This window comes from Vidua chalybeata, chromosome 4 (assembly GCF_026979565.1).
Source record: "Vidua chalybeata isolate OUT-0048 chromosome 4, bVidCha1 merged haplotype, whole genome shotgun sequence".
Classification (NCBI taxonomy): domain Eukaryota; kingdom Metazoa; phylum Chordata; class Aves; order Passeriformes; family Viduidae; genus Vidua; species Vidua chalybeata.
The window spans coordinates 57,780,737-57,794,543 of NC_071533.1; the positions used below are offsets into that span (position 1 = coordinate 57,780,737).

The following is a 13,807-nucleotide window of genomic DNA, read 5'->3' on the forward strand; positions in this document are numbered from 1 at the left end:
TTCTGCAGTCTAGACAGAGCTTATAGCCTTTACTAGGAAAATGGATTGCAGGTTAAAATTCAGGCTTTTGGAAAAATAGATCTTGTTAGGCTGCTTTAACTCTATTCTTGCACATGTGTGTTAAAAGTGGAGTCTGAAATCAGAGATCTTCTTTCCCACTGTCCCTGGAGCACTAATATGAAGTAGGTTATGTTAGTTTCCCACTCCTGAAATTTCTTAGGCCACATATATTATCCAGTCCTTCTTTTAAAGCAGTAGATGAGGTTGCTTCTTGTGTGTTGCAGCATGATAAAGGGGCCATTTGTGTTCCACATGGTGTGAATTCGAATGCATTTGATAAATTTGTGAAGATACGAGTTAGTGTTTTTTCACTATTACAACCACTTCTCAGGAAATGAGATCAGAGCTTATGAGGTGCTTTCTTTTTCAGCATCTCTAAAGTAACTACGTTGTGGGGTGTAGAAACAAGTGTAATAGATGCACTTAATAAGCTCCCTTATGCCAGAGGCATTTATGCATGCCCTACTTTTGTATAGAGCGTGTGGAAAAGAGCAGTAATGAAGTCATGGTAGCCAAAAATGTAGCATGCTTCAGAGTGCTGAAACAGCTGGAGGATGGGGGTAGTCACTGGCAATTTTGCAAGGTTTATTTAATAAGCTTTGTGGGTTTTGTGTATGAAGTTCTAAAGATTTATGGTTGCTATGTCAGACTTTTTCCAGACTTTTTTTATTAACATCTGCAGTGCAAGTTGTCCTGCCACTTATCTTTAAGATCGATGCTTTTCTTTCTTAATGTGCTGAACTGTTTTAAAGAGAATGAAAAACTTAATTCATCTTCAGATGCAATTTTATTTTTTCATAGTATCATTTGCTTAGTGTATAAGAAAGCTTTCTCATTTGTTTAATTTGATCCCAGGCCTAGCTTTCCTGTAGCTCAAAAGCAGTTGTGAACTGTGGGGGGGGAACTAAATGTGATTAATGTGATTTATGTTATTTTGTGTTTCTCACGATCCTGAAATTCAGTAACTTTATGAAGTCTCATTCAATTCCTAAAGCATAGTGTAGTGTTGTTTGTTTGTTGTGTGTATATATATATATATATATATATATATATATATATATATATATGCAAATTACTTTCTTGCAGAAATAGAGGCTCATCTCTTGAAGAGTGCCCTTAGACCTCAGAAAAACTGGCTTTGACTCTTTCAGCAAATGCATAAGTTCCTAATACTTTATGGAAATACTTTGTTAATATCAGTCTTGCTTTTATGACATGTGATAACAAATTAATCACACATCTGATGTGCTGGATTTTTTCCAGGTCTACAGTGAATACAGAGCCAGTCTTGCATTTGACCTTGTTAGCAGTCGACAGAAAAATGTAAGCCTGAAAATAAAATGCTCTTTCCTGTATTAACTCACACAATTGGTATTGGGGGGGGTATTGGAACAAACACTTAAAGAAATACATACAGTACACTTCTGCAGCACTTCAACTCTGCTCTGCTTTCTTTAATTAGAGATAACAGAAATATTTGTTTATGATTTATATTATATCCAGTTGTTCAGGTCAGCTTGAGCTTCATTTAATATACTACTTTGTAGTCTCTTCCAAATACACTTACAGTAAGGGGACAGTTGTAACAACTTCACATTTTTGACATACGTGGGAAGTAAGTAAACTTAACAGGGTAATTTTAGATTACTGTTCTTTTCATGGTATTTTCACTGTGTGGGGTTAAAACACAGTATTCATTAGGAATTTATATTTCTTTACAGATAAAATGCACAGGTGTTTAGAGATGTTTGCACTATGCATGTTATTGTCATGGCATGGGTATTTATAGAACACAGACCACTTGTTTTTAATTAGTACCATTTTTTGGAAAGCTGTTTAATGCACAACTTTCATGGATGAGGACTCGTTATATTTCACTTGTTGGTATTCCACTCATCAGTGCTTTAGACATATGCTGTAACTATTAAATGAACTTCATTACTATGATTTCTGTAGTTTTCTTGGGCTTGTTTCTTGGGCTGTTGTGAGGAATGCAGTAGGAGGACTCCTCATAAAGGAGTTAGACACCATCAGCTACAAATAGTTAATATTAATTTCTTAATAATGAAAACACCAGTGAATTAGTTTTGAAAACTCCATTACTTTTCTTAAGGATCCTCAGTGGGAAATAAAATAGCATCATTTAAGCACTGACTTGGATGTGATGTTCAATACTGCAGGCAAGCTGTCATGCAAAGTACTTGTGCTTTGAGTTCAAATATAAAAACATTTCCAAAATAATTTTAACACAGTTATCTTAAGGCTAATTATAGATGTTTGTAGAATGATTTAAAATTGCTAGTGTGAGGAATAATTGTTCTTTTATCCCTGTAACAGCTTTTTCTGTAGAGTATTTGAGGATCAGTCAAATTAATACAAAAAGGTCTCTAAGCTGGTAATAATGTACAGATGTACATTATTCAGTGTCCTAGTTGCTCTCGGTTTAGACATTTGTATTATACTCCAGTTGCTCTTGATTTAGAGCACTGAAGTTAATCTTACTGGTTATGCTAGTATTACATTTTTGTCTGAGAGTGCAGCTATCTCCATTTGAATTCCAAAATCTGAATAGGTACACTTTATACCAGTATAGTGTTTGTTAACAGAGCTTTATTCTTATCTGGAGGGTGTGCCAAGCTAAAATAAGCTCATTCCTTTGCATTAGTAGTTCATTATTCTTCCTCTTCTTTTCCTAGGCATATACAGATTATAGTGATTCTGTTTCTAGAAGAATGGGTTTCATTCCTCTTCCACTGGCTGTTTTAGTAAGTTGTATCATTCCTATCAGTTTTCTGTCAATAAGATCTCACTTTGAGAATGTGTCCCTCTGAGATAGCTGGCTGGATGTTTTGAGGATGAAATTATCATCTGAAGTAACTGAAATTATGCTGAAAAGTTGAGTTAACACTCAGTATAACCTGTATCACATACTACTTGTGGCTTCTCAAATGCATTATTGTTTCTCAGCCTTTCATAGAAAATGGAATATATATTAATTTTGTAGAATTTGTAAGGACTTGAATTGTACCAGTGGAATTAAACTACATCTGTGTTTACTAAACATATATTCCTTTTGGCAGTTATCCTATTCATTCATTTGGAATAGTCAAAGCAGCTGGTTGCCAGAAGGTTAGCAGTAGTGTAGGAGTTTATTGAGATTTTTCATAGGAGTCCTTGTGGCTGTCCCTGTAATGGCACACTTCATGACTCAATATTCTTTCATATGGGGCACTGAGCTCCTGAGCTGTTGTTGAGTACATCACTCTGAAATAGTTGACCTTGTTACACATACATGTTGCTATAAAATGAATGACTTAATTAATGGAACTCTGTCCACATGCTGTTCTGAATTAACTATTGCAGAATGTTTTCTCTAAATAGCTGTTCTGACTTTCCCCATACACACATGTAGACAAGCAGTAGTTACCATAATGCTGGGGATCTGTACATGCTTTGTCAGCAAATGTGCTAATTCACAATGTTCCTGGAAGAATATAAAGATAAATTAATTTAAATGTAACGTTCTCCCATAGAGGTGGGGAAAAATACTATTCATAGGATTTGCTTAAACTACTGAAATAAAACTGAAATTTCAGGATCCATTTGTTAGTCAAACTTGGGAGTCATGTGCCTTGTCCACAAAGCAATGTTGTAATCATAAGGTTAGCATAGTGTGTAACACTGATTCTGTTTTGGATTGCATCTCTTGACATTTACCTCAAAAATTTTTAACTCTCCTTCTAGCCCTTGAGTTTCAGAGCTTTTTTCCACTTCTTGTTTTACTTGAAAGTCAGTGTTAAAGAAACATTGTCAGATTCTGGTTTTGGCAAAGTTGCAACTAAGTCCTAGTATAATACTTAAAAAAAAAATCTGGAGTAGTACTGCCAAGGGGAACATTAGACTAAATTTCTGTTAATGTAAATGTTTCTACTTCTTCTTGAATTTACCAAATAAGAAATGTCTGTTACAGTGTTCTAGTAATAACTGTGTGCTAAGTTTTAACTTTTATTCTTAAAACAGCTCATCAGAGTCGTAACAAGCTCAATAAAAGTACAAGGAGTCTTAGCTTATGTTTGTGTTGTGCTGTTCTACTGTGGGTAAGTAAATCTACACAATTGAAAAGTATTCACCATTATTTGATTGCATATGTGAAAGAAGTTTCTGTTGATACTTCTGGATGTAAGGATAAACACAATTTATATTTGGTAGAACATAAATGTAAAACCCTTATTCTCATAATCTGAAATTGACAGTGCAGATTTGTCCTTAAGTACTGTGACTACATTGGGGGATTATAGCCCTCAATAAGTAATTTCAGTAATGGAAATAATTTATTGCAAAAAGACTGAGAGAATCTGAGAGACAAGCACCATACTTCTGTATAAAAAGGGAAATTGAATTCCAAGGAACGAAGACCAAAGACGAAAAGATTCAATAAGCGAACAAAAATGAGCAGTTCAAGTGCTCTGAGCAGATAATGAATTTTTCTCTCAGGTAGTTAAATGCAAGGTTTACTTTGGTTTAGGAAACTGCTGTTAAAAAAAATAAATGCAAGACTCATATTGTTTGGGAAGGGTGGGGTCAGTAAGTAATCTTAGGTAAGAAATACAATGTCCAGTGGCAATTTGTTTTCCATAGCCAATGATGTGCAAGTATCCCTTCAGCATCCTTTCGCTGCCAAGTCAGTTTTTACTTTTCTTACCTTTAAATTCTCACCAGCTGATAGGTACTTCTGAGACTGCATAAGTGTACTTTGCATCCAGTTTAGTTTGCCTGTCTTGAGACACTTGCTGTGTACTATCTGTACTTTCTAGCAAAGCTGTATCTGCACTGTCATTGTTTGTTGTCTCTCAAAATTGATCATATGCAATTAAATGTTTCAAGTTGTTGATGGAAGAGCCTGCCTGCAGTATTGTGGGAGTACTTCTTCCAGTGTCCTACCAAGTTGTATTTTAAGTGAAGGCAGCAAGGCTTGAGAAGCGTAAGACTTCTGAGGCTGAGGCAGTGGTTCAGCAGGAAGAGAGGAGGCCATGCTGGAAGAGAGGAGACTACTGTTCTACAATAGCTTGTGAAAAGAACAGGATTACTACAGATTCTTTATTAATAGGTAGACTCTTATCTCTAATCTGACATTAATCTGCAGAAAATAGAGCTCGATCAGATGTGTTTTGTCTACATCAGTGTAGGGACACATCTGTTTAGTGTCAGATAACTACGACTTTGAGATGCTGCATATAGGCCAAATAGTAAAATTTTAGCCACATTCCTCTGTACCATACTTTGACTTTTTCCCCAGCATACTACATGCTGTGCCCATGTTCCCCCTAAAGGCAGCTTTGTATAATTCAAAGCACTATGCCCTGATCATCACATTCAAGCTGTGGTATACCAAGGTCAGCACTTTCATCCTGCTCAGTGGTTTTTCCTTTTTCCCAATATATGTAGTATTTTCCTACCTCTACCATTCCACTGCTACAACCCAGGATTTTTCACTCTCTGTGGATTGGAGAATGGAGGGCAGAAAGAAGTAATGTGATTGACATTAAGTGTTAACTGCTGCTCTTTAAAGACATAGGTCACAAAAGTAAATACATTTTGGTCTATTTTGTCCTTATTGAAAAGTGAGAAGAAATTTTTGCTCTTGCTCTGATCTCAGACTTGGAGCTAGCTCGCCTCTTGCATCTTTCAAGTAATTTTTGTTCTGAACATGAATTTCAGCTTTTCATCAGATGTGAGAATATATATAGGATACAAACATAATAGCATAGATATGGGAAAAATGATGTGATAAAATCTGAAGCAGTTAACTGGGCAAAGAACTGAGCCTATACTATGGATGAATTAATTTTGTATTGTATATTAACAACTCTAGTTAAACTTTAATTGTAGTTAAAGAGTCTTGACAAAAAAGCCCATGAGTTTTCTTTTTCTAGAATTTTGAACAACTACAAACTTACATTGTTAGAAATTTGAGCCTGGGGTAGACTGGCAGAAAAAAATAAAGGAGAATTGCTAGAAATGTTTGCATAATTTTCCATGAGAAGCTGGAACTGATACAGGGAAGTGGTGATTTATGGGCTTTTCAACTTCTGATCTCATTAAATCAGAGTCAAAACTATGCTGTGGAAACCTATTCTCTCAGAACAAAAGCATGTTACATAAGAAGCATAAGAAAAACACCTCTAAAACCTTAAAAATGAAGGAGACCTTCTCAACTCTCTGAAACGAAATCTGTCCCAATAATATTATAAAATGGAAGAGAAGCACAGCTTTCAACTGGTATAAAATGATATCTTCTTTGTGGTTGCTTGGATACTAAAATGTCACTTTCTTCTGAGTACTGAAAGTGGTGTGCTGTGCTGATTCTTGCATTTCTCTATTGAAATAGAATAAACAAAACTTACTTTTTCCCTTAAAAGTGTAGTGTAGTTTGTTTTTCTCTTTGACAAGTTCTGATTACATTTACACAGAGAGATAGGGGAGCTGCTGCTGGAGTGTGCTTGGGTCACTTTATGATTAAGCAGTTAGACCTGGATCTGTGAATGTTCAAGTTGTCTTTTTAGACTGTTAATGATGTACATGATAAATAGACTTCAGAGAGTGGAGAATGAGTTCAGGGTCTGCATTTGGTTCACTCTTGTTACATAGCTTGATTTGCATAGAGAATATTTCATTTAGATTTGCATAGAGAATATTTCATTCATCCTGCAGAGAACAGGTGGTTTTCTCCTTATGGTTCTGCAGTGAGCCTTTGCTCCCTGGAGTGGACATTGGTCTATGAGTCATGTGTTGCTTGTAATGAAAATTAGATTTTGCAAAACTCAGCTGAATGGTAAAAAAGCACTTGATTGTAGATGAGGCCTTCCTTTTCTTCAAACAAGGAGACAGGTGGGAAAGGGATTCTGTGATGTTTGTGCTGCAATTTAATCCTAATAGAAAAAGAATCAGCCATCATCTGGACTGTGCTATGATGGTAATGCAGTGCTGCCTCTTTGGATTTGTTGAGTTTTAGGGACTGTCTTCTGTGATGTGAAAAAGGACTTACTATGATTAGCCTGTGGTTTGTAAAAGCTAGATATTGGACTTGGCACTGCTGGGTTAATGGCTGGACTCAGTGATCTTGGAAGTCTTTTCCAGCCTTAATGATTCCATGGTTCTGTATTTGCTGTGCTGTGATTCCAAGTCTACTAGAGATCCTTGGCTGGGCACACTTAATTTGGGTACATTTATTTTGGACTTGCAGTGTTGAGGGCACTTTTTAATTCTGTGTTTAAATATTTAATTTCTTAAATGGATGCTTAACTGTCCTTGTAGTTGTTTAGTTAAATAATAAAACTTGATGTTTTTCTCTAGATGCTTTCTGGAGGAAAAAGAAAATTAAGCATTGAATCTGAAACAAATTTTTAGGAAAAATTTTACCTTTTGATCTTGATATTGAAAGAATTTAATTTCTTAGCTAATCTTTCTAAGACAGCACTTACCATATCCAATTATTTTCATATGAATAATTGCAGTATAAATAATATGTGATTATTTTAATGTGCTAATGTAAATATGTAAACAATTTTTTTCCAGGTTAATATCTCTCAAAGTCCTTAACAGCATTGTATTGCTGGGGAAATCATGTCAATATGTAAAGGAAGCAAAAATGGAGGAGAAATTATTCAATCCTGTCGTGACTGCCACCCCAGGGAAGCCAGCTGGCAAACAGCAAGGCACATTTAAATCTACCCAAGGTAAGTCCAGCTGCCTTAGTTTGTTTTCAGTGAAAGTTTTTCAGACTAAATTTGATATTAGACCAGATGCGTGACAATGTTTTCTGTACAAACCCTGTTGCTGGACCTTAATTGTGCCATAGCCCAGCTGTGAATACAAGTCTGTAAATATAATAGAATTTATTGCTTTTAGTTCATGCATCTTCTTTAGGTAATCAATTCTCATATCTCTGATAAGATATCACTGTGATTATATGGAGGTGACAAACAATGGAATAGAAGAATGCTTTTGTTTTAAAATCATAACCAATAGAATGGTTTGGTTTGGGTTGGAAGGAACCTTTAAATACCATCTAGTCCAACCCTCTCTGCCATGTTACTGTGCAAATAAGTGAATATTTACGCATCATCTGTGACGGTGCTTAAGTTTAGTAGGGAAGCAATCTGTATTTCTCAAGGAAATCAAAGTAAAACATGGTAAGTTTATGCATAGGTATAATTAATTGTAGTTGTCACGAACACATAATGAAAAGCTTTATGAAATCCAGATAGGAATTTCAGTGGGTCTCTATCCCATTTCCAGTCTATGCAGCACAATTTCCTCTTACAGGTCCTCAGCATCAGCAGTTAATTTATAATGGGAATATGGCAGTATTGTGTTTGTGTGACACATTATGGAAGGAAACAGAAACCTTCATTGTTCCTGTCAACTGAATTGGATTGCATGTTCCTGTGGGAAAAGCTCAATGAGAACCTTAGAGAACTTAACAGTGGGGCTTTTATTGTGTTCACTCCATGGCTTGCCAACAACTTGAACAGCTTGAAATGCAAGGTGCTCGTTAGTCGTCAGAGTGTCTCGCCAGCAAGGGGAGAGTTAAGAATCTGTCAGTGTTTGGCATAAACCTCTGTATCTTGTATGTGTCAAATCGCATCAGGCAGAAACTTGGTGCAAATGTTTACTTTTAAGTTCATACAACTGCTTTACTTTCATGATGAAAGAATGTGATCTGAATTGTTCTGAATTCTTATTTGCATTCAATTTTGCATTTCATTAGAGGACTATAATGATGATAATGTTTTAATTAAACATTCTATTACTACATTTGTATATGAGACTTAGTAAGTTGTACTTACTTATATTGAGCCTTTAACTTACAGTATATAAATCCTGAAGACTGTTTTGAGCTATAGTAGCAGGGATGCTTATTTCCTCCAACAGAAAGATTTTGAACAAAAAGTAGCAACCAAAAAGCTTTTGTGGATTTTATTCAGAGTATTCCTTGCTTCCACTGGTGATGGGAAAAGCTAAATTTTACAGTTTTTTGTGGATTTTATATTTTTAGCACCTCTTTATTTACTAGAAATCTTGATTACATGAAAGAATGATTTTACCTTCCCCAGCTTTTGCATTATTACTGCTGGACTCTGCAGTATTAGTTAATCTCTGTGCCCCACTTACCAGGTTTTTACAATACAGTCTCGCAACCCATCTCTTCTTAGGATGAGGGTATGGGAATTCATTTGTCTGGTCTCCTTTCTGCCAGTTTATAGTTTTAAGTCAGTTAATTTCCTAAAGAGTTTCCACCTTGTCCACAAAAACAGTTAAAATTTTGAAGAATAAAATTCTAAACTTGCTCCCGAAGGATGAAAGCTCTAATTACTGGTAATCATTTATAGGCTTACCAGCTACATCTGGAAGCTGCTGGGTTAGCAAATATTTACGTTTGTAACCAAGTTCTAGAATTAAAATTACTTGTCTCCGTTTTCAGTGCAAGTTTAGTTCCTTTAACTTGCATAAGATTGTAGAGGGTAACCCATGTACCTCCAAGTAGTAGATGGCATACTGTGGACAGATGCTCTGCAGAAATAAGTTTTTGTAGTAATTTGGATAGTGCTGCTGTTCTGACAAATAACATTTCCTTGGGCTGGTCTGCAGTACTCTCCACATCAGTCAGAATTTTTCATATTCCTTTAGAAACAATAACTCAGTCTTTATTGAGCAGGAGATAATTTTTTTCTTATCTTTTTTTCTTCTTGTAATTTGCTTGTGCATTTTAACTCTTTAAATGTTTTAACAAAATATGGAAAAAATACATGGATATTACTTACCAATATCCTAAGTTAATGAAGCCAGTGTTCAGTTCCACTGAAGTAAGAGACAGGAATAAAAATAGACATCTTTAACAGCACTGCTTTAGAAGCCAGTGCTATTAAAGTGCATCACAGTGCATGAGTCATTTATTAGCTATCCCTGGAGAAGGCAGGTTTATTGTACTTATGTATTAGACACATCTAGTTCCAGCCACAGAGATTCCTTTTGTTCATTTCAGTAGCAAACATTTGTATGATTCACACAAGGACTGTCAGAAATCTTGTTGCTTAAGCCAACAAAAATAAGCATGTATGTCCTAACTTCTGCTGCTTATTCTCTTACTGATTATTTAAGCTTCTGTAGGATTTGTTTTTTTCTATTTATTTTCTATATGTTTTCTAAATCAGAAAAGGAAATATCTTACAGTAAATCCAAGCAGAGGTAGTGGCTTCCAAAAAGCATTTTTCTGTTGCTTCTGCTGACTTGCTGCAGCACAGTTTTTCAGGATAGCTTTGGACGAATCTGGATGTTGCACATTGTATCAATTTGTCTGTGTTAAATTCGTTATTATCTTTGTAATTCTGTTCCAACAGGAATTTCCACAGATGAAAACGGTTCTACATCAGTTACCAATCAACCAGTGCATCAGAAGGAGAATATGCCATCTTTACTTGTAACAAGCAATTCTGATCAATTTCTGACAACTCCTGATGGAGAAGAAAAAGATATAAGCCAAGACAGTTCAGAATTAAAACACAGGTCTGCAAAGAAAGACTTGTTGGAGATAGACAGGTTTACTATTTGTGGAAACAGAATTGACTAAGAATTTTTTTTTTTTTTTTAATCAATGTGCTAAGGATACTGAGCTGTTGGGACAGCAAATGCTACCAGAATGGACAGTTGCCAAAAGGCACATAAATATTTATTTAAAAACTTAAATTATTAATGGCAAAAAAAAAATTATTAATTTCTTTCTACAAGTAACTTGGCTTGGTATCTGGTCAGGTCAAGTAAGTGATCTTTAACTTGCCTCTTGGAAAATGTGATGGATCGTGAGTCTCTAGCCTGGTGGCAGAGCTGCAATATCACTTTTCTGGAAAACAGACTGGAAAAAAGCATAACCCTGTTCTGCATTATGAAACCATGCTTCCAGAACACTATTTTTCATGAAGGTTCCTCCAGTGTAAGGATATTCCTGGAAATGTTTGGTGACTTGACCGGAAGCCTGCCTATCCAGTTACCGTGTTTTATTAAACATCTGCAAGCAGAATTCAAAACTTGTGCTTATATCAACAAACACATAAAGCATTGGTACATAAAACAGTAAGTCAAGATAGTTATTCTTGTCAACAAAAACATTTTCAAGATGTATCTTGAAAATCTTGTAATCAGAATAAAATTTTGCCTTTAAGTGAAAGACTTACTGCTTAGTATTTTATCTGAATACTAAACATCAAGGAAAGATCACAGTAATGATGGTTCTGCTTAACTGGGCAAATATGAAGCATATTCATTTCATGCGTTGTGTGTCCTGCAAGGCAAATTATTTAGAACATTTTTTTTAAAAGCTGAGGATTTTTTGTTGCTGTAGGAAAAAATATTATAGGGGCACTTCTAATGTTAAGGGACGGCAGTGTTAATTGCAGCAAGCAAGTGTTGTGTTGGAACTGTAGGTATGGCATTAACACAGCAGGAAAGAACATTGCACTGCATTTTGCATATAACTCTTAGAAGAATGACATCTGTGTATGAACTTGCCTGAGAACATGCCTATAAAAGCTCACACGGACAATCAAACCATAATTATCCATTCAATGTAATTGATTGGTTGTAGTCAAACTTCAGTAGATGGACTAGATCTACAAAGGGCATTTAAGCATTACAATGCATCTTAATTTCTGGTGTGAGATGCAGAGTTGGAAGGGGTGACAAAAGAAGTTATGGAATCCTCAGACCATGAGTGGATTAAATTTGAGATCAAAGCATAGGCTGAAGAGTTTTATCAGAAGAGACCCCTTAGTTAATGATAAATTCTTCATATATTGTTAAAACACAGCATTAGCTTCCAAAATGCCTTTCAGACATTCAAGTAAGCACCAATTTTACTTTCCAAGGGAAGGTATCATAAAAGTACTTCAGTACTGAACAAATGAAGACAATTTGCTCTTTGCTAATTTCATAATTTGTCAGAATGGGAAAGCCAAAGTTTCTTTGCTGTATGAACATGTGAAAGTTTAACATATCTGCTAATCCCTGAAACTTGCAGGACTACAGTAATATAGCAGATGGAGGCAGTTGGTCAGTAACGTGTCTGAGCAGACTTGATAATGAGAGAACTCTGCTGTACAGTTTAGGGTTGTCTGCTCTAGTGGGAACTCCCTGCTGCAGTCTTTCAGCCTCTCCTCTCCCATAAGAGTAGTGGGAGTAATGGCCAAAATCCGTGGTTATGTTTAGGGATGAAAGTAGAAAGAAGAGGACTTATGCTGTGGAAAAATCGGAAAATCTTTCATTTTTGATGTATTTTATACTAATTGGAGATGTTCACACATTGAAATTAAGATTATCTGTCAATTTGGTGTATCTTATTTTATAATTATTTAGCGGTTGCTAAAGAAAGCTTGAAATTGCTTTAATTTTTTTTCTGTTGAATGACATTCTGTATCAATTTTATAAGTGCATCTTGTGTGAAACTCAATAAAATTCAATTTTGTAATATTTGTTTAAAAAAGGAAAAGTACAGCGTCAACATTTCTTTTTTAGTATTCAGAGTTGGTGATCTTGCGAAGTATTTAATGTATTAAATTCCAATTTCCATAAAGTAGGATTCTTGCAAATGTGGGACACGAATAAGTGTTAGAACTGGGTTATCAATGGCTTCAGATCTATTTCTGTAGCAGTTGGTTGTTGCCACTTGTAGAAAGAAGATACTGATGTCAACCTATTATTAATTTGGTTTTTAAGGGCACACACCATGTGAATGAAAAAATATCATGTCTCAGAGGAGTTGTAGTTTCTGTAGTCAGTTACTACAATTGGATTTACACCTACCCAGCAAAGCCAAGTGTGAATGCAGGAGCAGCACAGGCAAAGCCCTTGCTGAGCACATGGTGGTGGCAGTGGAAGGGTAATGGCTCACAGCACTGGGGCACAAGTCCTGGCCTGCATCCTCCTGGGGCTTTGTTCTGACAAGTGAATTGTGGTGCCTGCATCTAAAGCAGGCCAGGTGGGCTTTGGGTATGGTTGGTACATCTCTGCCTGCTGGGGAGGTGAGACTCCATTGCCCTGGGATCACCATAACACCAAGGTGTACTCGAGGCACTGTTGACGAGGGCATGGCAAACACAATGCTTCCCCTTGAACTCCCCAAGTCTGGTAGGGTCCCAGCTGGGCTTTCCTTCCTTTGGCTGCAAGCTCTCTGATTGTTCTCCTCATTTTGTTCATGATTTATAGGGATTCCTTGGATATCTAGTAGTGTATCTTTAATGAAAAGTCGCAGCTGCTTCTCTGAACCTGGGTGGTCCTCTAGGAACTCTAGGGGTGGCTGAGGGGGAACAAACCACCAAACAGGAAAAAACAGCAACACCAAATTTCTCATCGATAGATACAGCTGTTCATTAGGGTTTTCTTGAAAAGCTCCTGACTTAACAGTGATACATATAAGAGCATCACAAGTTAAGTAGTGAATAAATTAAGTTCTTCAACTGATAAATCCCTCCAAAAATAAAATCTAGGCAAGCAGTGATATTTCAGCTAAAGTCACAGTTGCCAAATTAATTCCAAAAGCACACATTGAGTACAGTGTATATTCATAATTAGTATTATTCATTATGGGAGCATTAAGAAACAACTGGTTTTGACAGGATTATTTAATTAATCTTTTGAAGCCTTTCAGATTTCATCAGCCAAGAAGAATTTCCCCTCAAGCATAGTAGTTTTACAA

The 13,807-nt window shown here is 35.9% G+C and overlaps 1 protein-coding gene across 3 annotated transcripts in view; it reads left to right on the forward strand.

Annotated features, from left to right (window-relative positions):
- The window catches only part of TAPT1 (transmembrane anterior posterior transformation 1), a 49,498-nt gene extending 37,060 nt beyond the window's left edge, over window positions 1-12,438 (forward strand). For all 3 annotated transcript variants that reach the window (XM_053940825.1, XM_053940826.1, XM_053940827.1), the window contains 5 exons: window positions 1,324-1,383; window positions 2,757-2,825; window positions 4,081-4,157; window positions 7,636-7,796; window positions 10,461-12,438. In XM_053940825.1, coding sequence (XP_053796800.1) covers window positions 1,324-1,383; window positions 2,757-2,825; window positions 4,081-4,157; window positions 7,636-7,796; window positions 10,461-10,690 — 597 coding nt within the window. In that variant the 3' untranslated portion in view covers window positions 10,691-12,438. The remainder of the gene's footprint in view (window positions 1-1,323; window positions 1,384-2,756; window positions 2,826-4,080; window positions 4,158-7,635; window positions 7,797-10,460) is intronic.
- Window positions 12,439-13,807: the final 1,369 nt, after the last annotated feature.